Source organism: Taudactylus pleione, unplaced genomic scaffold, assembly GCF_031769625.1.
Source record: "Taudactylus pleione unplaced genomic scaffold, aTauple2 ptg000012l, whole genome shotgun sequence".
Taxonomy (NCBI): domain Eukaryota; kingdom Metazoa; phylum Chordata; class Amphibia; order Anura; family Myobatrachidae; genus Taudactylus; species Taudactylus pleione.
This window is the reverse complement of record NW_028284415.1, coordinates 14,039,792-14,063,337: the sequence shown is the minus strand read 5'-3', so window position 1 is coordinate 14,063,337 and position 23,546 is coordinate 14,039,792. Positions and strand designations below refer to the sequence as shown.

General features: G+C 43.8%; 1 protein-coding gene across 1 annotated transcript in view; it reads right to left on the bottom strand.

The window, feature by feature from the left end:
- Positions 1–499: 499 nt before the first annotated feature.
- The window catches only part of TRIM16 (tripartite motif containing 16), a 44,341-nt gene continuing 21,294 nt past the window's right edge, over positions 500–23,546 (bottom strand). Inside the window, exons 3-6 of the mRNA XM_088468455.1 lie at positions 21,468–21,701; positions 19,651–19,822; positions 7,544–7,639; positions 500–2,010 (exon numbers count right to left, since the gene is read on the bottom strand). Of these exons, the coding sequence (XP_088324581.1) occupies positions 1,220–2,010; positions 7,544–7,639; positions 19,651–19,822; positions 21,468–21,701 (1,293 nt within the window). The 3' untranslated portion in view covers positions 500–1,219. The remainder of the gene's footprint in view (positions 2,011–7,543; positions 7,640–19,650; positions 19,823–21,467; positions 21,702–23,546) is intronic.

Here is a 23,546-nt window from a genome sequence, read left to right as displayed (position 1 = left end):
CACTTGTGACTCGACATATTGGTCATTCTTGAGTACTGCAGCATCCTTATTTTAGGAGCCATAAGTGATTTTCTAATACAGTGGTAGAAAATCAACCTGATCACCACACCTTAGTAAATAGGCCCCTATGTAAAAAGACAAGATTGGCTATAAGAAAAAGATTACTTGTAGAGAGGCCATTATAGGGGTGAGATAACTGCACCCATTTTGGTAACAGTAAAGTGCTTGGCAGGTGGTAAAATTATTTGCAGATATTGGTAGATGTGAGGGTTATAATGGAGCTTGAACGCACAGTTGTAACTACTGTAGTTCTTAGTCCATCAATACTTAGGCTCTAGTCTCATCAATACTCAGGACACAAAATGGCTGTCTCCAATGGATGTAGGTGATATCTCAGATATCTAATATATTGTTAGATATTGAACTGAGAAAAATACTAGTTGTCAACTTTAGTTTCAATATTTTTACTTTAAAAATATCATTTCAATAACTTACAGCATACAAGATAAAACATTAGCAATATAATGTTCCATATCCTTTTCTCTCTACACATCCCTGCAACATAACCATATTGTGACATTACTGAAGCCTGTGGCAGTGTAAGCATTAATCCAAGAGAACAATCTAACAAAAATATTTTTTTTTGTCGGACTAAAGCAAGAAAATATGAAGTACAATATCTATCATCTATCCTAACTGGACAGCAAATTTTAATCAAGAAAACCTTTATTCTTATTCTGATTCAATCTCCTCCAGTTCGGTCCAAAGAACAATTCAGAATATTGGGATTTAATAATTCTGTTTAGCCAAATGATTCTGAATCTGAGGTTACTGGTTGAAACAAAGAAAAAATTATTTGACAAAATGTATGTTGTGAGGGACACAAGTCATTTGTAGTGTACATCATAATTCCAGTGTTTTTCTTTGTTTTGTTTATTTTTCAACCAAAAATGTACCCATACTTGAAACTATTATTGTCTAGTCTCCTGGAATGCCCGATAAACTCCAGAATTAGGGAGGGGATTATGAAACTGCATAGAAAACAAGCAAATCTCCCACTATTGGCAAGATGGGCTGGGACATGACTCTTAAATCATAAAATGAAGGTTAACATATAAATGTTATAAAATGTAATAAAAACATGCATTTAGCTTAAATGTATTTTTTTCAATAGATGCCTAGGCCAATGTTGGATCTAGTATATATCCTAGCTACAATACTAAACAGTGGTGATTTTTGTGTTGGTTTGGTCAGAATCTATTGTTGTTGCTTTGTCATGGGACTCTATACCAGAAGGCAGTTTGGACTCGGTAGAACTGATAGGCTCTTTAACACTGCTCGTCTCCACCTTGATTGTCTGTATAGTGGTATTGACAATTACTTCCGTCTTAGTACTTGATGTGACAGTCTCCACTGAAGCAGCGGTCAGCACCTTCATTTCCACAGGTGATAAAATGGTCACTGGCTGGGATAGATCATCTAGCCCAATAATGGTTACTGAATTTTCTTTTTTAGGAAGCCAAAGGGCTGCATAAAGCGGTTCAGAAAATTTGCCTTCAAATCGGTGCAAGAGAGTCATTGTGTCTTTGACCCCATAAAATGTCACAGTACTTCTCTGGTAGTCTATGTAGACACCAAGCCTTGTAAACTTTTCTGCTTTTATTGGGGTCTCAACATCACTGTGCCAGGCTGAGAATTCCTTGCCATTCCATTTCAGAGTCCACGAGAAATCATTTCCTGTTATATTGCTGTTGCTCTCTGAACCTTTCCTGTCAATACATTTGTAGGTCACGCCAACATGGATGACTTCACCTTTGAACTCAGCCTCAAAATAGTGGCGGCCCATGTAAAAACTTTCTGCACTAAGAACCTGGCGCCAGTGCTGAAAGCGTTCAGGGTGGTCGGGGTAAGACTGTTGCCACGGGGAGCAGTTAGTCACTTTCCGATTGCTTTGCAATAACCTCAGAAAACAGTGAGCGGTCACTGGGTCCAACGTAACGTTAGATTTATCTGTAATTACAGAAACATGAACATTTTAGCATTTCAAAATAAACAGATAATAGTAAATTCTTGGTTGTTATAAGTTACATCAACTTATTTATGTGCACCAGATTCTTATAATATGTACTTTTTTCTATACATAAATTATATTTTGATGCTCCGTTCATTTCTTTCTTTCTAATAAAGTTAAATTATACACATTTTATATATTTAACAAGCACAATATTAGTGTTACCAGATTAGCTGCATGAATCCAGACACCTATAAAATACACGTGTGACCAGGGGCGTATCTATAATGGGTGCAAGGTGTGCGGTACACACGGGTCCCTGGGTCCAGGGGGGCAGACACCGCACACACTGCACCCAAATAGTTTCATACTTACCTGTCTGTTTTCACCAGCGTGCTGCTCCGCAGCGCCAGGCCGGTGCTGCAGACCAGTGAAAATCACTGAGAAAGTGGCGGTGGCCATTATCCCGATGACGAGAGAGGAGGGCCCGCATTGAGTCTGCACACAGGCCCCCTCCTCTCTTAAAACACTCCTGCGTGTGACAGACATTGTTTCTGTCTGGCTCCTAGATGAGATACATAGGTCTTAAACTGCAGCCATGGAGAGACTTAGGAGCTTCCCAAAGTGCACAAGAGGGGTAAATAATACAGACAAACCCCAGTGCTGTCCCTGACATAACCAATGTATAGAGGTAATAAAGGTAAGATTCATGTTATTCCCTCATATATAGAAGCCTATTCATGATCCCTCATAAGCCATTACACATGCAGAGATGCTAGTTTGATTGTTTTGTACTGAGCTGTTCATTATTAGGGGCCTGATGGGGCTGTTTAGTATTCAGCAAACTCCGAAAACTGAACGATTTTAGAGTTTGCTTGCCGGGACCAAAGCCATATTCAGGTGACGTTAATTCCTGGAGTCCAGCTCCTTCATGTGGGAAGTAGGTCAGAGGTTGCAAAGTGGGATCCAAGTCTCTGCAATGCGAGACCAACGTCCGAGCGCATGCATGAACTCAGGTCATGCATGCGCAGTCAGCCGGTCGGCAGGGGTAAGTATCACTGCTACTTCTGTAGCAGTGTTAGGGATAACGGCAGCTATCCCATGCTCTGGTAGTTAGGTATCCACCACCGCAACTCACTGCGAGTTGGATACTTCATTATCGTGGCACTCGTTGATGAACATGCCCCGTAGTGAGCTGATAGCCAGTAAAAAGAAATGATTGCCAGTAAAAATAAAGTACACTAGTCTTTAGTTAGAGTACACTTGTAGAACAGTACCAATGCAAGGCGTTTCCCGGAGCCTGAAGAAGCGGGACACACATTGCATTTGGACTGTAGTATAAGTGGGACCCTTTATTGAAGTGGTCTCATCTGTTTTTTAATGACATTGGGTCATATTAGAATTCTCAAGATACTAAACCTCATTTGTTACAACATTGTCAGAAAGGAAAATTTACATATATAAAAGAGTTTTTATTTTTCTAGAACATAACATTACTTATTTTTAAATATTTCTTATATTAATGACTTGCTGTGAATTGTACCTACATCTTTGTAATCAGAGTCATTACATAGGATTGTGTGCTTATTTTTATATAGATGTTGTGAAGTAAAAATAAAAGTATATCTTTTTCGAAACGAACTAAAGACAAATTAACATTTTATTACAGGCAATCAGCTCTCTTTATATGAGTGAGAAACAAGAACGTTCCATATTTTGTTCGGATTTATTACCCCTACAGTATACAGTACAGGTTGTGTCAGAGACGGCGTTTGTCCTATATAAAATACACGTCACATTGCAATTAGTGTACATATACATGCTGTATAGTAAAATCCGCAGTATTGCAATATTAATTAATTAGCGTGCAATCATGGAGCATGTGTGTTTCAGACTTACATGGCTGAACTGGCAATTATATGCGGCATAAGTTTCATGACCATATTTTTATACAGGTCCTAGCATACTCAGGCCCACCAAGAGCCGCGGCAGGCCTGGGTAACAGGGGGCGTGGCCTAATCGCGGGAGGCGTGACCACGCCCCCTTCGGGGAAAAAATAAATAAATAAAAGATTTTCAGCGCTGCGAGGGGGTCGCTCTGAGCCTTCTCAGCCCAGAGCAAAGCCAGGGGGGTGTGATCGCTCCCCCCACAGGCATAGGAGACTGCAGCCACGAGCAGTCTCCCACTGCAGCTCAGCACACGCCGTGTGCTGGGCTGCTGTGAGGGGAGTGGGGGGGGCGGCGTCAGTGGGAGTGCTTTCGGCTCTGTTTGAGCCGAAAGCACTCCAGGGCTTGCGGCAATGAGACCCTACCACAAGGGTCTCGTCGCAAGCTCGATGGTCGCGATGGTCTTGACCATTGCGACCATCTTCCTAGCCGCTCGCTATAGCTGTGGGTGACTCTAAAAAACAAGAAGGACGGCCCTGATTCAGAGCGAGCGCTCTGTCAGCGTCCGGCTCTGAATCAGGGCCAGAGTTAGCAAGTAACTGTGCACCTTGGTAAAACCATGCTGCACTGCAGGTGGGGCAGATGTAACATGTGCAGAGAGATTTAGATTTGGGAGGGGTGTTGCAGTGTAAAAATAAAGCTGTCCAGCATTTGTGGGCTACATGCATAAAAAATTATGTATTTGCACCCCTTGCATTGCAACATGGTTTGTCCAGGTTCGCAGTTACTTGTTGCTAGATCTTAAGGCGCATATCCATGAGTGATTGAACTATAATGACATCGTTATCGTTCATTAATAGTGCAGCAATTATGCCAGCAACGACCAGCGATGCGCACTCCCGCTGGTTGTTGTCGGCATCTGTCATCGCCTGAACATGCAGGCCAACCTCATGAGATCGTCAGGTTGTGCATGTTCGGGGATGACTGAGGGTGCCACACTGAACATCATATCATTCAGTGTAGGCACATTGGACCTCATTCAGACCCGCTCACAAGCGCCTGAGTGCTCGCAAGCGTGTCGATGTTTGGCTGTGCGCACACGCAGCGGCCACACTGCGCGTGCGCAAGCCCCGGAGCGAGAGAGAAATTCTCTCACTCCAGGGCTCACTACAAAAGGAGCGGCTGTCGATGTTGATCGACAGCTCGCCCCGTTTTGTAGGCGGGCAGGGGGGTTGGCTTCACAAACGGAGGCATTCCCAAGCGAACGCCAGTGATGTCAGTGACATCACCAGTGATGTCAGTGGGAGAGCTTCCGGCTCTATTAGAGCTGAAAGCTCTCTGGGGCTTGCGGCAGACGAGACCCTACCTCAAGGTCTCGTCGGAAGCCCCGATGGTCGTGATGGTCTCGACCATCGCGACCATCAACCTGGTCACTTGCTAAGGCTGTGGGTGGTAACCCAGAGCCTAGCGAGCGGCCAGGAGGCCGGGTCATTTTTTACATGCGGCCGCCCTCATTCAGAGCGAGCGCTCGCATTTTGCCAGTGGCTCTGAATGAGGTCCATTATCCACTGCACAGTATGATGAACGATTGAATGATTACAGTGTTAAAATCGTTCAGTCGTTCTACGCTCGTGTAGTGTATATGCACTTTAACTCTATTCCCAAGTCTGAATCAGGCCCTGACACTGACACAAAAATCACAACAATATAAACATTGGGCCTAATTATGAGATGGGAGTAAAGTAAAAAAAAGAGCAAGTAACTGTACCCTTGGGTAAAACCATGTTGCACTGCAGCAGGTGAGCAGATTTAAAATATGCGGAGAGATGTAGATGTCAGAGGGGTATATCCAAACTCATATCTAAATTGCAGTGTAAAAATAAAGCTGTCCTGTATTTGTGTGCTACATGCAAAAGCAGCCAATATTTACCCCACATGCAAAAAAAATAAAAAAAATGTATGTATTTGCACCCCTTGTATTGCAACATGGATTGTCCAGGTGCACAGTTACTTTCTCTGATTTGTTTACTCCCCCACATCAGAATCAGTCCTATTGACACAGGAGGGGGCAGCCAGGTCGGCAAGGCGGGGGGCGTGGCACAGCATAGGGGGCACGCCAGGGGATATTACTTCACATTAGGGGAGGAACAGGGGGCGTGACCGCATGATTGCATCATTTTGGCCCCATCCACATTGTGAAGCAGGGGGCAAGGTTATGACGACGCGTCATCGCCCTCCCCCCCCCTCCCCGTTGCAGGGGTTTGTGGGGAAGCTGCGGGGAAGTTGGGGGGCAGCGGCCGGCGGGAGACTTGCCTGCTTTTCCGGGGGGCCGGAACCGGGAGAGTAGGCAAGTATGCAGTAAGTTCTTACTAGAGGCTCCATTTGTGGGCTGGGACGCTAATCGGACAAGAGCAGAGAGCGAGATAAGCCTCACTCACCTATTTCTTTCTGTGATCTGGGAAATCCAGAGACTGCCTCTGTGGCATAGGGGTTAATGTATCAAGCAGTGGAAAAAAAACAAAGTGTAGAAGCTGCCCATAGCAACCAATCAACGTATCTATGATTTTATAGAATGTACTTGATAAATGCTACTTTGAAGCTGATTGGTTGCTATGGGCAATTTCCTGACAGATCCACTTCTCCATTATTTCCCTGTTTGATACATCAGCCCCATGGTCCCAGGACTCTGTGACTCATAGTGAATCATGTCATCCTGCCTCTTCACTACAGCAGTTGTCTACTCTCCTGTGGACAACTTGTGAGTTTCCCAGAAATTCCAGGACAGCAGGTAAAAATGAGGAAGCACTCTCATTGGGAAAAGGTTACGTACGACATCTTTATCATGTAAATGACACATTCTGATGTAAAGAAAACATACCCATTGTACAGATATTATTTACAAATGCTCATTCCACTAAGTATATTGACATCTACTACACCAAATATAATGACTGCTGCCATGACAGATCATTTATATATAGTATATTGTATGGAGTGTATAATCAGTGGTTACACAAACAGAAATTGCAACAGAGTTAGTTTAAGAGGTTGTATAATGAATAGAACAAATATATTACCCAAGTTCATTAAAATGCATTTAAAGTCGGTGACTCCTTCTGCCAGTATAGAGAATGATAAGAGAGTGTGACCTACATACAGAGCTGGGTGTATACAGTTACAGGCTGCAGTGCTGTCAGGATAAGGTGTGGTATTTGTGGAAAATTCCACTGCAGCAAGTTTAGGGTTTGTTTAGTGATTTCAGTAACAGAAATGCCATGCTTTAACCTGGTGTGCGCATTACTTGTACAAGTATTGTATATTTATACAAAAGAAAAGTAAACTAATAATACTGGGTCATTCCGTGAAGCCACAGCTGCCAACAGTCCCAATTTTCCTTGGACAGTTCTAGTCTTTGATGACTGGTTACAAAAGTGGTGTTGTCTGGCTAAAAATAGGGATTGTTTGTGTGGTCTATGTTTTCCCAAATGTTCAATCAGTAGTACCTCAGATCAATTTGCTGTTTTGTAAACAAGTGGTGGGTGCAGGCAAACCTTCATTACGCCTATAAGAGCTGGCACATAATTTCTTTACACCCCTTTAGATATGCTTCTGCTGTATGTGTGTGGAGACTGAAGTACACACTCACATTTCAGGAAGTCTTCTCGAGTTGAAGGCTCTGGAGCAGATATCTTGTGGTTGGCTGGAACTATTGCAGACACCATAGTCTTTATTCCTACATTCTCTGTAAAATGATATAAACACTCAGGTTATACTGTATTTATGGAATAACAAAATATCAGCATATTAACATTTCCATGTGGCATCATTATTTCACCAGGTGTGCTGTACTGTAAACACCAAAAACATAATAAAATGATCATACCTTTATGCATGAGAATTTTTGATACTAGTGAGCCTTGCTAAGCACACATATCAATATTATGTTGTTTATTATTATTGTTATACACTGAAGTGCTAAAAGTCATGGGATAGATGCCTAGTATCGTGTAGGACCCCCTCTAGCCCGGTCAAGTACAGCAGCTTGACGTGGCATCGATTCTAGAGATGGATGGAAGACCTCTGTAAAGATGTTGACCCATGCCATCTGGACAGCATCCCATAGCTCCCTGATATTCGTACTGTAGGTGCAGAATCTTGAGTGCAATGGACCTCTCCACCACATTCCAAAAAAGCTCAATTGGGGTCATGTCGGGTGAACGTGGTGGCCACACCATTCATCAAAACTCTCCACAATACTCCTCAAACCAATTTCAGACAACTTTGGACTGATGACAAGGTGCATTATCCTGCTGGAATATTCCATCGTTGTGGGGGTACATAAGGTCCATGAAGGGCTGCAAATGGTCATCAAGCAATGCAACGTAGCAGCTACTAGTTGATAACATGTTCAGGTGAATCAGCGGACCCAACCATTGCCAAGTGAACACACCCCACGCCATTATGGAGCCACCACCAGCCTGCACAGTGCCTTGTTGACAACTGGGGTCCATGGCCTCATGGGGTCTGCGCCACACCTGAACCCTACAATCAGTCTGAAACAACTGGAACTTTGACTCATTGGACCATGCCACATGTTGCCAGTTCTCTAGAGTGCAATTAGCGACATCACGATCCCAGGTGAGGCGCTGTGTACAGTGTTGTAGTGATAACTAGGGGTGAGCGGGTTCGGATTTCTGAAATCCGAACCCCCCCTTGCCCCCCCAATCCGAGGCAGATCCGAGTCAGGCTCGACTTTTCCCGCCTGACTCGGATCTGAAATCGAGGCAAAACGTCATCATCCCGCCTTCCGGGTCTCGCGGGTTTTGGATCCTATATAAGGTACCCGCGTCGGCGCCATTTTCTAACTCGGCTGTGGACAGTGAAGAGGGAGGGTGGGAGTTAGGGCTGGCTGGGCTGTGTAGTGTAGTGTTGTGCTGTGCTGCTGTTGTCCATAGGGGCTGTGTCCACTACTTCAAAGTCCATAGGGGCTGGCTGTGTTGTGCTGTGCTGCTGTTGTTAATAGGGGCTGTGTCCACTACTTCAAAGTCCATAGGGGCTGGCTGGACTGTGTTGTGCAGTCAGTTCTCTATAGGGGCTGTGTCCACTCCAAAGTCCTGTGCAGTGTCCCAGTCCTAAAGGTGTGCTGTAGTGTTGTCCAGGGGGTGCTCTGTCCATCAGGGGTGCTCCCCCCAAGTGCTAAAAAAATAATATTTTTTCTGTGTTTGTGAATTGTGTGCGCAGTAGCCGCACGTGCATCAACAAAGTAGTGCCAAGCGTGCGCCTGTGTCATAAGTAAAGGGCCGGCTGGCTTGACCGTTAAAGGGTGCTGTAACCCCCAAAGTACACTCCAGTCCAAACCAAAAAAAAAAATATTTTCTGTGTTTGTGAATTGTGTGCGCAGTAGCCGCACGTGCATCAACAAAGTAGTGCCAAGCGTGCGCCTGTGTCATAAGTAAAGGGCCGGCTGGCTTGACCGTTAAAGGGTGCTGTAACCCCCAAAGTACACTCCAAACCAAATAACCAAATATTTTTTCTGTGTTTGTGAATTGTGTGCGCAGTAGCCGCACGTGCATCAACAAAGTATTGCCAAGCGTGCGCCTGTGTCATAAGTAAAGGGCCGACTGGCTTGACCGTTAAAGGGTGCTGTAACCCCCAAAGTACACTTCAAACCAAATAACCAAATATTTTTTCTGTGTTTGTGAAGTGTGTGCGCAGTAGCCGCACGTGCATCAACAAAGTAGTGCCAAGCGTGCGCCTGTGTCATAAGTAAAGGGCCGGCTGGCTTGACCGTTAAAGGGTGCTGTAACCCCCAAAGTACACACCAAACCAAAAAAAAAAATATTTTCTGTGTTTGTGAATTGTGTGCGCAGTAGCCGCACGTGCATCAACAAAGTAGTGCCAAGCGTGCGCCTGTGTCCCATAAGTAAAGAGCCGGCTGGCTCATTTCTTAAAGGGTGGTGTAACCCACAAAGTGCACTACTCTCCAGCAAAAATAAAAAAATATTTTCTGTGTTTGTGTGCGCCTTAGCCGCACGTATATATCAAATCGATATAACATAAATGGAGGACCAAACTTTCTCCGATAAAAATAAAATAGAGAAAGATCAAGAACCACTTCCTCTTAGTGCTGAAGCTGCTGCCACTAGTCATGACATAGACGATAACATGCCATCAACGTCGTCTGCCAAGGCCGATGCCCAATGTCATAGTAGAAGCCACATACAATCCCAAATGACAAAGTTCAGCAAAATTACCTTAAAAAAAACATTTAAATCATCTGAAGAGAAACGTAAACTTGCCAATATGCCATTTATGACACGGAGTGGCAAGGAACGGCTAAGGTCTTTCCCTATGTTCATGACTAGTGGTTCAGCTTCACATGACGATGGAAGCCCTCCTCCCACTAAAAAAATCAAACGAGTTAAGCTGGCAAAAGCACAGCAAAGAACTGTGCGTTCTAAGAAGATATCACAAATCCCCAAGGAGAGTCCAAGTGTGGTGGCGGTTGCGATGCCTGACCTTCCCAGCACTGGACGGGAAGAGGTGGCTCTTTCCACCATTTGCACGCCCCCTGCAAGTGCTGAAAGGAGCACCCACAGTCCACTTGCTGATATGCAAATTGAAGATGTCACTGTTGAAGTACAACAGGATGAGGATACTGGGAGGAAGTTGGCGAGGAGGATTCTGATGGTGATGTGGTTTGTTTAAATCAGGCTCCGGGGGAGACAGTTGTTGTCCGTGGGATGAAAAAGCCCATCACGGTCATGCCTGGGCAGAAGACCAAACATTCCACCTCTTTGGTCTGGCAATATTTCTATCCAAATCCGGACAACAACTGTCTTGCCATATGTACCTTATGTAAAGGTGGAATAAGTAGGGGTAGGGACGTTAACCACCTAGGAACATCCTCCCTTATACGGCACCTGCAGCGCGTTCATAATAAGTTACTGTCAAGTTCAGAAACTTTGGCTAAGACCGTAAGCAGTCCAGGGACACCTAAATCCCGTTGTCCTGTTGTATCCAAGCGCCTGCAAATACACCGTCAACTCCCTCCTCGTCAATTTCCTCCTTAGTCAGGATCGGAAGTAGTCCTGCAGGCCATGTCACTGGCATGACTGACTCTCCTATCCGGGATTCCTCCGGATTCCTCCGGAGGATCCTGCATTGCTATGCCTCCTGCTGCCGCTGCTGCTGTTGCTGCTGCTGGGAGTCGTTCATCATCCCAGAGAGGAAGTAGGAACACCACTACTTTTACTAAACAATTGACCCTCCAACAGTCCTTAGCGAGGAGGATGAAGTACGACAGCAGTCATCCTGAAGCAAAACGTATAACTGAGGCCTTGACTGCTATGTTGGTGTTAGACGTGCGTCCGGTATCCGCCATTAGTGCAGTGGGATTTAGACAATTGATGGAGGTAGTGTGTCCCCGGTTCCAAATCCCATCTAGATTCCACTTCACTAGGCAGGCGATACCGAGACTGTACAGAAACGTCAGAAAAAGTGTCCTCAGTGTCCTGAAAAATGCCGTTGTACCCATGTCCACTTAACCACGGACATGTGGACAAGTGGAACAGGGCAGACTAAGGACTATATGACTGTGACAGCCCACTGGGTAGATGTATCACCTTACGCAGCAACAGCAGCAGCAGCGTCACCAGTCGCAGCATCTCAGAAACACCAGCTCGTTCCAAGGCAGGCTACGCTGTGTATCACCGGTTTCAGTAAGAGGCACACCGCCGACAACCTCTTAGAGAAACTGAGGGAAATCATCACCCAGTGGCTTACCCCACTTAGACTCTCCTGGGGATTTGTGATATCTGACAACGCCACCAATATTGTGCGGGCATTACATCTGGGCAAATTCCAGCACGTACCATGTTTTGCTCACACAATAAACTTGGTGGTGCAGAATTTTCTGAAAAGCGACAGGGGCGTGCAGGAGACGCTTTGGGTGGCCCGAAAAATTTCTGGCCACTTTCGCCATTCAGCGACTGCGTGCCGAAGACTGGAGCGCCAGCAAAAACTCTTGAACCTGCCCCGCCATCACCTGAAGCAAGAGGTTGTGACGCGGTGGAACTCAACCCTCTATATGCTTCAGAGGATGGAGGAGCAGCAAAAGGCCATTCAAGCCTATACATCCACCTATGACATAGGCAAAGGAGGGGGTATGCACCTGACTCAAGCGCAGTGGAGAATGATTTCCGTGTTGTGCAAGGTTCTCCAGCCCTTCGAACTTGCCACACGTGAAGTCAGTTCAGACACTGCCAGCTTGAGTCAGGTCATTCCCCTCATCAGGCTTTTGCAGAAGCAGCTGGAGAAAGTGAAGGAGGAGCTAAGACGGAGCGATTCCGCTCGGCATGTGGGACTTGTGGATGAAGCCCTTCATTCGCTTTGCCAGGATTCCAGGGTGGTCAATCTGTTGAAATCAGACCACTACATTTTGGCCACCGTGCTCGATCCTAGGTTTAAAGCCTATGTGGTGTTTCTCTTTCCAGCCGACACAAGCCTGCAGAGGTGCAAAGACCTGCTGGTGAACACACTGTCAGCTGAAGCGGAACGTGACACGTCAACAGCTCCTTCTTCATTTTCTCCCGCAACTGGGGCTGCCAGGAAAAAACTTAGGTATCCTAAGCAACCCACTGGCGGTGATGCAGGGCAGGCAGGACCAAGTTTGGACATCTGGTCCGGACTGAAGGACCTGGCAACAATTTCTGACATGTCTACTGTCACTGCATATGATACTGTCACCATTGACAGAATGGTGGAGGATTACATCGGTGACAGCATCCAAGTAGGCATGTCAGACAGTCCATACCTGTACTGGCAGGAAAAAGAGGCAATTTGGAGGCCCCTGTACAAACTAGGGATGTGCAGGCTCGGTTCTACTCGGTTCCGTTCGTTTTTTTCCCCAGAATCTTATTGGGTTTCAGCTGTCACGAGTTTTGGATAGCCAATAAGATTCGGTAAAAAAATCCGAACGGAAACGAGTAGAACCGAGCCTGAACATCCCTAGTACAAACTGGCTCTATTTTACCTGAGTTGCCCCCCCTCCAGTGTGTACTCCGAAAGAGTGTTTAGTGCAGCCAGGAACCTTGTCAGGGAAAGGCGTAGGAGGTTGCTTCCACAGAATGTGGAGAAGATGATGTTCATCAAAATGAATTATCAGCTCTTCCAGGGAGACCAGCCTCCAGAACGTACAGAGGGACCTGTGGTGGTGGATTCAAGTGGGGACGAGTTAATACTTTGTGAGGATGAGGATGTACACACTGAAGAGGGTGAGGAATCGGTGGATGAGGAGGATGAGGATGACATCTTGCCTCCGTAGAGCCAGTTTGTGCAGGGACAGATTAATTGCCAGCTTGTTTTGTGGGGGCCCAAACGAACCAATCATTTCAGCCACAGTTGTGTGGCAGACCCTGGCGCTGAAATGATTGGTTTGTTAAAGTGTGCATGTCCTGTTTATACAACATAAGGGTGGGTGGGAGGGCCCAAGGACAATTCCATCTTGCACCTCTTTTTTCTCTTTGCATTATGTACAGTTTGGGGCCTAGTTTTTCAAACTGCCATCCTGTCTGCCACTGCAGTATCACGCCTAGATGGGTCACGTGTTTGTGCCGCCCACTCGTGTCGCTTAGCATAGTCATCCAGCTACCTCGGTGCAACCTTTTGGACATAAAAACACTATTGTGAGGTGTTCAGAATAGACTGGAAATGAGTGGAAATTAAGGTTATTGAGGTTAATAATAGCATAGGAGCAGAAAAACCTACAAATTCTGTGATTTTAGCTGTTTTTATGCTTTTTTTCAAAAAAATACAGATCCAAAACACAAAACCCAGAACCCAAAACACGGAAGGGTGGTTTTGGCAAAACCAATCCAGTTCCAAAACACGAAGAAAGATCCAGATCCAAAACACAAAACACGAAAAGTGGCCGGTGCACACCCCTAGTGTTAGCAGGGGCACTCTGGTGGGTCTTCTGCTCACATATCCCATGGAAGCTAAAGAACGCTGCACTGACCTGCTGGATATATGTCTGGTACCTCCTGCATTGAATGTGGATGTGATTTGAGCCAGTGTCGCTTGTCTGTTACCAATTCTGGCCAGATGCCGCTGGTCATGATTATTACACATCCTTCCTGTCTATATGTGGAGATGATTGTAGCAATACCTATAATATTATAAAAGAAAGTCCAATTTTACTAGTGTTTTCCTATATATATGCGCTTCTCTGGCTAGTTTGAATAATAATATAGGACTCATTCATATAACATGAACATCGCATATATAGTTGAGAGTCTAATATACAGGTGTAGGAACCACCAATAGCAATTGTACAGAGCAGAATAAGTGTTGTTACCTCCTTGCAGAGGATCTGTAAGTGTCCTATGCACGCAGGCTCTCACTGTGCAGAGAGAGTACTTGTGGCTGCATGCACCACTTCACACTCCCAAATTTCAGAGTTACAAGTCACGGCAAATGGGGGCCTCATGCAGCTGAACAGATTAACCCAGGGAAATGGAATTACCGTGACCAATGATCCCAGCAAGCACGTGGGCAGCGTGGAGTCCCTCAATGGGCAGATAAATGCGGCACACTGAAGACCTTAGTATCGGCTGTCCAGAAAAGGATAAGCAGTAGTCAGTGTTAAAGCCTTGACATGTTTCTCCTCTCTCTCAGGAGTATTTTTCTGCGGCATTTGGGAGTGTGGAGTGATGCATGCAGCCTCAAGAGCTCTCTCTGCACAGTGAGAGTATGCGTGCATAAGACATTTACAGATCCTACACCTATTAGACTCTCAACTAAATATGCGACGTTCATATGTTATATGAATGAGTCCTTTAATAATGTTCCAACTAGCCAGAGAACCCTGTATATACAGTGATTATTTGGACTTCCTTTTATAATATTATAGTTATTGCTAAAATCATCTCCACATATCTAACCAACAAAGCAATATCTTGTAATTGTTACATAGTGGCATCATATTGCAGTGACTGGCTTTTTTAAAACACATTTCTTTTAAAAGCATTTGTCAATATCTAGCGCAGACTCAAACACACTATTTCCTCCCTGTCTATTTTGGATATTTTTGCAGGGTCCATCTGACTCAGCTGCATGTAATTTATAGAATCACTACCTAATTATAAGCGCACCTATTCCTTTTTATTCCTTAATTGCGTTGTGTCAGAGACTGACCCAACACAATGCTTACAGTAATATTAGACAGCAAATTAAACACATGGAGCCTGATTCTGAGTCCAATGCTACTGCAGTCACTTTTCTCTATGGCCGTGACATTGTACTCACTTTCATATGCTAATGCACCAATCAGCTGAACTAAGTTGCAAAACCATGCGTCTGAAAGTGCAAGCCTGGCCCAGCCAGGGGCAGGGTAGGCCAGGAGGCAGAGTGGCATCTGTCCCCCGGGCCACTACAATTTTACAGTTAGGGGGCCCACCGGCTGGCTGCAGTCACACGCTGCATCACATGACCGGCGGCCTGGAGACAGGGAGAAAAAGCTTCCCGGTAGCTCCAATTAGGTTATTAATACAATGTTAAAAACGAGCGCTTGAACATGTACTGTGTATAGAAATAAATAAATAAACCACGATTTACTTAAATTAATAAATAAATTCTCCTATACACACTCGTTGTTTATAGCCCTTTTTTGTGACAGAGTGGTATGGGGTAGAATGTCTCAAAGATAGTCCGGTGAATGCGGGAACATGGGTGTTTGTAGAATAGCACACTGCCCCAACTCTTACCCTAAAGTTGCCGTCCCTCCGGTATTCCTTTGGCTGTGCGGCGCGCGGTGTCTCCTCCGTCACTTTCGGCTTTGGCGTGCTGTGCCTCCTTGCACGGCGGTCAGCAGCGTCTTGCTTCTGGTGAAGTGGGGAGATCAAACGAGCAGCCTGCAAACTGTGCCGTCTCCAACGCGTTTCGTACCTCACGTACTTTGTCAAGGATCTCCACATCCTTGACAAAGTACGTGAGGTACGAAACGCGTTGGAGACGGCACAGTTTGCAGGCTGCTCGTTTGATCTCCCCATTTCACCAGAAGCAAGACGCTGCTGACCGCCGTGCAAGGAGGCACAGCACGCCAAAGCCGAAAGTGACGGAGGAGACACCGCGCGCCGCACAGCCAAAGGAATACCGGAGGGACGGCAACTTTAGGGTAAGAGTAGGGGCAGTGTGCTATTCTACAAACACCCATGTTCCCGCATTCACCGGACTATCTTTGAGACATTCTACCCCATACCACTCTGTCACAAAAAAGGGCTATAAACAACGAGTGTGTATAGGAGAATTTATTTATTAATTTAAGTAAATCGTGGTTTATGTATTTATTTATTTCTATACACAGTACATGTTCAAGCGCTCGTTTTTAACATTGATTTATGACACTAAAATTTAACTGAGCAGCTTTTTCCGCGCAACACGACAATTATCCTAAACCAGGTTATTAATACAGTCAGAACAGTCAAGCAGCATCTTCTGCCTTTCTCCTGGCCACCTGTTACATACCTGTCCTGCAGTCGCAGAGTCCGGCTTTGGCTAAATGCTGACTGATTGGTGGATAGCTGGAGCTATCCACCAATCAGTGTGGGGAGACATCCCAGCACTTTGATTGTTGGTTGGCTGGTCAAGGTGCGGGGAGCATAACAGGTCATTCAGTCTGCCGTGATGCATGGCCCATAGGCAAACGCGTGGTGGGGGGGGGTGTTTGGTTGCCTGGATACCCCCTTCCCCAGCCCGCACCATGACCACAATAGAAATACAATTTTACTAGTGTTTTCCTCGGTATTCAAAATAAAATTATGAGCACCACCTATGAATCTTTTCACATATGTGAGCCAATAATGAATACACCTGTTCACCAACTACGAGATCTGGAAAACATGCACTGTTAGGGGTGCACTGCTATAGACCATCTAACTATCTGTTATCCAGTGCATAAGGAGCCCAATATGTACATATATGTCCAGGGCAGTGCTAGGCTTTTCTGCTGCTCCCCTAGACTTCCGATTCCTCCTATGCTCTGGAATGGTCCCCACATGTGAAATAAAAACATTCAGCTCAGGCAGGATGGCCCTGTTGCCACATCTGATGGCTTACTGTGATAGCTGGTCCTGTATATGTTGGAATTATGACATACACTACACTTTGTATGATGCATATAAAAGCTGCTAATTATGCCATCTTTACTGGCCACACTTGCTCTGAAATCCAGCATCTGGAAACCCCCCAATAGAAATCCTGCGTTTGCCCCTGTGGCTGACATGATATACTGTATCTGTGAACGGCGTCGTTCACACACACACACACACACACACACTATATATTGTGTGTACAAACAAACCAATGCACTAGACAATATATAATTTGTTGGCTGTAAGAACGATATATCGTACAGTGTGTACCCAGCATAAGGCAGATATCTGCACTTCAGATCACGTCAGTCGAAATGCATATCCCTGCAGAACTGCAAAAGGTGTCCCACTAAAAGTATTGGGACGAAACATGTTCTACAGAACTTCAAAAAGGTGGCAAAGAAGTCATTTTGCGATGGGAAAAAGACTGTGTGCCCTCTCTAAAAGCAGTTTGCAAGGAACACCAATGATCTGCTCTACATCTCCCATTGCAGAGTGTAAAGCTTAAATCAGATGTAGCCATCTTAGTGTGCAAATTCATTCATGTGCATCCTCTAAAATTAGATGCACTTGAGAAAATGTAAGTGTTTTACCTCAAAAAAATTCACACATTGGTGTTACAGTTATTAAATTACTTTTAAATAACTAATTATTTAAATGTCCTGCTTCCCTTCTGTTTTCTAGCAGTGCGCATATGAACTTGATGTGTTAAAGTCACCAATGGCTACGTGCAGAAATTCCCAGTCCATTTTAAATGGAATCTCGGTATCAGGATGTCCTTTTGTTGTGCTCTGACCTCATTGAAAGTAACTGCAACTCCAGTTTAAATATTTGCTTAGTTCAACAATCTGCTCTTTCCAACTGTGGTGAGCTCAAGTTAGTGTACTAACAGGCTAAATGTCAATTGTTTTATCAGATTTCTGCAAATCTTATCTGCATAGCAATTCACTGATTAGAAATAATACTCAGCTGGGGAACCCCGGGACATGGAGCACAAGTGGAACTGGTCAGTAGTGTTTAGTAATTACTGTAAGGTTGGCTATAAAAGAGGGATTCAGTCAGGATGCCGACCGCCAGAATCCCGACACTGAAAGCCAGGCATGGGACTAAAGATAGGCGTCTAAATATCGACGACTATCATTCGTCCCAAGCCGAAATCCCGACGCCCGGCATACCGAAAGTAGGTTAGCTGGGCGTCGCAACGTGTTAGCCACAGGGAGGAGGTTAGGTTTAGGAACCCCGGGGGCATTTAGGGTTAGGCACCCCCTAGGTTAGGTTTAGGGTGTGGGGAGGGGGGGGTTAGGGTTAGGCACCACCAACCGTGTCTTAGGGTTAGGCACCCCGAAGGGGGGATTTGGGGGGGGGGGTTGAGTTTGAGGGTTAAATATACTTACCAGCCTGCGTCAGGATTATAGTGTGTCGGGCTTCCAGGGTCGGGATTTCATACCCAACCCATACAAGATTCGATAGTGGTAACTACAGTATATTGGGTAAGCTCCCACAACATCTCAAAATAAAGCCACATGATCTGAAAGGATGGAGTGTGTGTGTGTGTGTGTGTGTGTGTGTGTGTGTGTGTGTGTGTGTGTGTGCGTGTGTGTGTGTGTGTGTGTGTGTGTGTGTGTGTGTGTGTGTGTGTGTGTAAAAATATTGCACTGAGTATATTTATATAGTATTATAGCAATGTATTCTAAGCTTGTAATCATTTCCCTTTCTTGAACATATTAAATAATAAAAAAAAAAATTAAGTGGACAGAATAGGAGAGAAAATTTGACGTGAGAAGAAAGTTACTGGACAGCTGAATAGACTTCAGAAACGTGTGGCTAAGGCGGATATGTATGAAATTGCAAGAAATTAGTTTGGTCAAGAGTGATACTTTGTTTTCTGCTTCTCAATCCCATCACACTGACAGTACGTGTTATATGAGCTGGTAGGTGTGGAGAATGCATATATGTAGGTGTTCCTAAATTCACGTGACACTGCAAAGCTTTCATGGCACACAAAATGATCAGAATTGTGCGGTCACTTAGTTGTACCGAGGAGGAACTAGTATACCACAAGTGAAATATAATACACAGGTAAGTCATTTTAAACCAGTGTATATAAAATTATGAAATATAATGTAGCATTTAAAATAAAGGCAGCACATATGTCCCCTTACATTCAGGGATTATATGCACTATAAATGTATCATGGGGAAAAACATTAGTTACAATAATCAAAAGTGATAGTGATGGCAATATTACTAGTGAAAATGATGCTCTGGCCATACCAAACCTAAATAATGTATGTGTAGATGACCAGTAACTGTGTGTGCATGGACAAATGTACGACTAGACGCAAAACATAGATGCAGTTCTGCAATTCTAAATACATTCAATTGTAATTTGACACTTTGTAAATAGTTTATTTCATTTAGAAAGTACTTTAAACTAAATGCCCCAAACCTCTGTGTATACTGTTAGCCTGGTCTTTGGGACATATTTACTTAAGTTTTTTTTTTTGCAGAAGGTGAACATACTCTTTAATTCAAAGCTATGTACATTACTTCCAGATATTGTATACAGTTATTACATACACATCACAGGTCCCTAAACTCACCTTCCTTTGCAAATTCTTGAAGTTTATCTGTGTATGAGGTTTGTAGCATCTGAATTACTTTTTTAGTAGAGTCTGTCACCACATTTCTGATCCCAGATAGCTTGTCTATAAAACCGATGTATACACTGGGGAGGGTGTCATCTCCAGTCGTTTTTTTAAAATCACAATAATCCTGTGGAAATTACAGACAATGGGCAGCTTTCATAAGTGGGATGTGAAAATTGCGTAATGAAGAAAACTAACAGTTAAAAAACAAATGTAGTGTTAAAATTCTATAATTCTACCAATCCCTGACCCCCCCCATCCTCTGTTCTCAACCCTCTACATGAACACAAATATCATATCAAATTATATATCATTGCCAGATTTGATCAGATGTTTTATCATTACTGCAAATTACATAAAAAAGTATTATACTTTTAGGAAAATCTTTTCTAACATTTTCAACACTGTTTAGGACAGTTACACAGGATTCCTAATTATTTAACCTACAATACTTCCAGTTTTATATATGGTGATACTGCAATGAAGTGTGTGAAGAACAAAATAATTTTGTTACCATTACACTCAAAATAGACACACTTAGAAATGTATAACTGGCATGAGTATAGTTAAAGATGGGTATGGTGTACAGGGAATGTGTTTTACACGTGGATTGGCATTCAGTACTTTTTCTGTATTTTACAACATACTGCAGGTCTCATAGTAAACATTTATTTAATCTAAGCAATGTACTATTTTTTTGTAATTTAATGGTTGAAGATTTTCTTTTGGAGTATAGCAGATCAGAATTAAGTGAATAAACCTTATTTATGTGTATTCTTTTTTTCTAGTATTTTAGTATAATTGGTAAGGGTCTTAGCAACCTCTGATCATTACCCTTTGGGGTGTAAAAAATTGAAAGGCACCAGCTCTGCACTTGCCAGCCCTGGCCTGCTCATAGTTTTCTCTGTTTTATTTTAAAACTGACCAATTATTGTTCTATAAATTTACTTACATTTTCTTATTTATTTCTCGGAAGCTTGAAAACAAGCGACTTCTAAGAATCTCCCTTTAATAATGATTTGAAAATCAACATGTAAATCTCTAATAAATAAATAAATAAATAAATGTTGATTTAAATATTTATGAAATTGTACTTTAGTGGATTTCTCCAATATGACCTAGCTTTACCAGCACAGTCGTGGATGTCTGCCCTAGGAACACTTGAGATCCCATCATGAGAAAACATATCCTAATGTTTTTTTTTCTTTTTATTCTTTTAAACACAGCTTTCCTTTAGTTGTCAATGGGCTCAATTCAATGCGAATTGAATAGTGCTGGGAAGGAGCTCCCGAAGCTATTCAATTCAGCGCGCTATGTCAGAGAATGCCCGTTCTCGCGCCTTAAACATGGCGCTAAGGGCAGAAAACGACATCGCGGCAGCAGTTTTGTCGGATTTCTGTTCCCACCCCAGGAGGGGTGCAAGAAGATATCCTTCAGTCGGGCTTTACAGTGCGCTGAATTGAAATGCTCCGGGTTCTCCTTCCCAGCGTTATTCAATTCGTGTTGAATTGAATGGAGCCCAATGTTACAAATATAACATTTCAAGTTAACACAATTTAATTGACTTGGAATCATTGTGTGCAGATCCAATGTATTTAAAAAGCAGTAGTCTCAGTTAGTGATAATGCTAAGTACTTTTTGTGTAAACTATTAAACTTTCAAAACAGCAAAGTTGTCACAACTCTAAAACTGTGACTTGTGGCTCAAAAACACATGCATAAATACAAGTACATTTAATCTAGCAGAGGTCTACACCTGCCAGCATCTCATACCTGAAAGAAACAGAATTCGCTCTTGTGCTTTGCAATTCTTTCCACCTTGGATTTAATCTTCTTTAATTCATTGCATTTATGTTCCAGGTGGGTTTTAATCCCTATTGATTGGTTGATAGCCGCTCGCTCTCGCTGTTCCAGGAACTCCTGCACGTTGGATTGTGCCTTCTTTACCGCATCTTGAAGCTCCTCAAATTGAACATCTGTGGTCCGTTTGGCTTCAGCAACGGAATTCTGAGACAGACATTTTGTTTTATCAAACATCAGTTGTCAAGCTCAAATGTGTGATGGGTTTATGCAACTATTTCCCTTTATTTATATATTATCACCACATCTTCACCCATTTCAAAATATCTCCCAGCTTGACTCTCATCCACACGCATTACAGGGCTCTGTCTGGGCTGCACCCACTCTGTGGAATGCCCACCCATGCACAACAAGACTTTTTTCTAGCCTCCAAACCTTCAAGTATTCCCTAAAAACTCACCTCTACAGGCAAGCTTATCAAATTCCAGAACCACCCACATAACCTCTATAAGATATCCTATCCAATTATTTCCCCTCTACACACTTCACACAAAACTAAAACTAAATAAAAAGTACATCTCTTTAAGAATCAGGCAGAACACCAAAATACACTGAGGGGCAGATGTAAAGTTGGACACATTTTGTGCCAAATATGCATGCATAAAATGCAACAGATTTTTTTTTCGCAGTTTGAATAGCTGGGTGTATTTCTAGATTCAGCACTTCCAGCACCCTTCTGCTCCACGGGAGGTATCTGTCTTCCCTGAGCTCGCCTTATTATTATTATTATTATTACCAGTTATTTATATAGCACACACATATTCCGCAGCGCTTTACAGAAAATATCTTACCATTCACATCTGTCCCTGCCCTAGTGGATCTTACAATCTATATTCCCTACCACATGCTCACACACACTAGGGTTAATCTTGTTGGGAGCCAATTAACCTACCAGTATATTTTTGGAGTGTGGGAGGAAACCCACGCAAGCACCGGGAGAATATACAAACTCCACGCAGTTAGGGCCGTAGTGGGAATCGAACCCACGACCCCAGTGCTGTGAGGCAGTAACGCTAACCATTACACCGTCTGTGCTGCCTTAGCATCTGTACCAGTTTTATGGATAAAAAAAAAAGTAGTATATGTACTGTACAATGTTTAAGTCAGGAGAAAATAGTATATGTGTCTGGTTCAGTGCTGGATCATCCATTAGGGGGACTCTAGGGTACCGTATGGCTCATTTGCCCACCTTCCTCTTTTCTTTTTTTAATAAAATACTGAGTCCCTCACCCATTATTAGTGACACCCTGGTGCTTGTCTGAGCATTGCCTAAAGTACAATCAGTAGTTCTCCAATAAAATTAGTTTAAGGCAGGTTAGACAATGTTTAGTACAGTACTAATTAGCGATAAAGTGGTGGCTAAAGGAAGAACAGTTTGGCTTCCTTGGGAGGACAATTTTGGTACCACTAATTTAGTGTGTTCATATGCTGTGTTGGCCATTCAGAAAATAAAATGATGAGATTATTAACAGCCTGGCAACCAATACGCTCCAGGGGGATTTAATTAATAGATGCAGCAAAAACCAAACCTACCGTATATAACTGACTGAGGATAATGCAATTAATTTGTGGTGACCATATTGACCTGCTCTCCATCCCCTGCTGTCTCCCAAGCTACATTATGTTGTTTCTTCTGCTCCCCTTGTTGTGTGCCGTCCCCATGCTGCAGTTGTTACTTATGACTGTGATGAATGACAGTGACTCCCAGGATGAGGAATCCTCAACCATCTTTAGAAAATTGTTAAGTGTCCTTTGTAGATTAATTGTTTGATTTAGAAAGGGAATGTAGTCAATATCCCGAACGCTGGGATTCCAGCCATCACAATGCCGCCCCAGAATCCCGACACCTGTCAGAATCCTGGCGCCGACATCCCGAAGGCAAGTAGCATGATTAAAGGGTGGGATGGCTGTAGGGTTAGGCGCTAGGGGGAGGATTAGACACTAAGGAGGGAGGGTAAGGTTCAGGGTGCGGGGAGGGGGAGGTTAGATTTA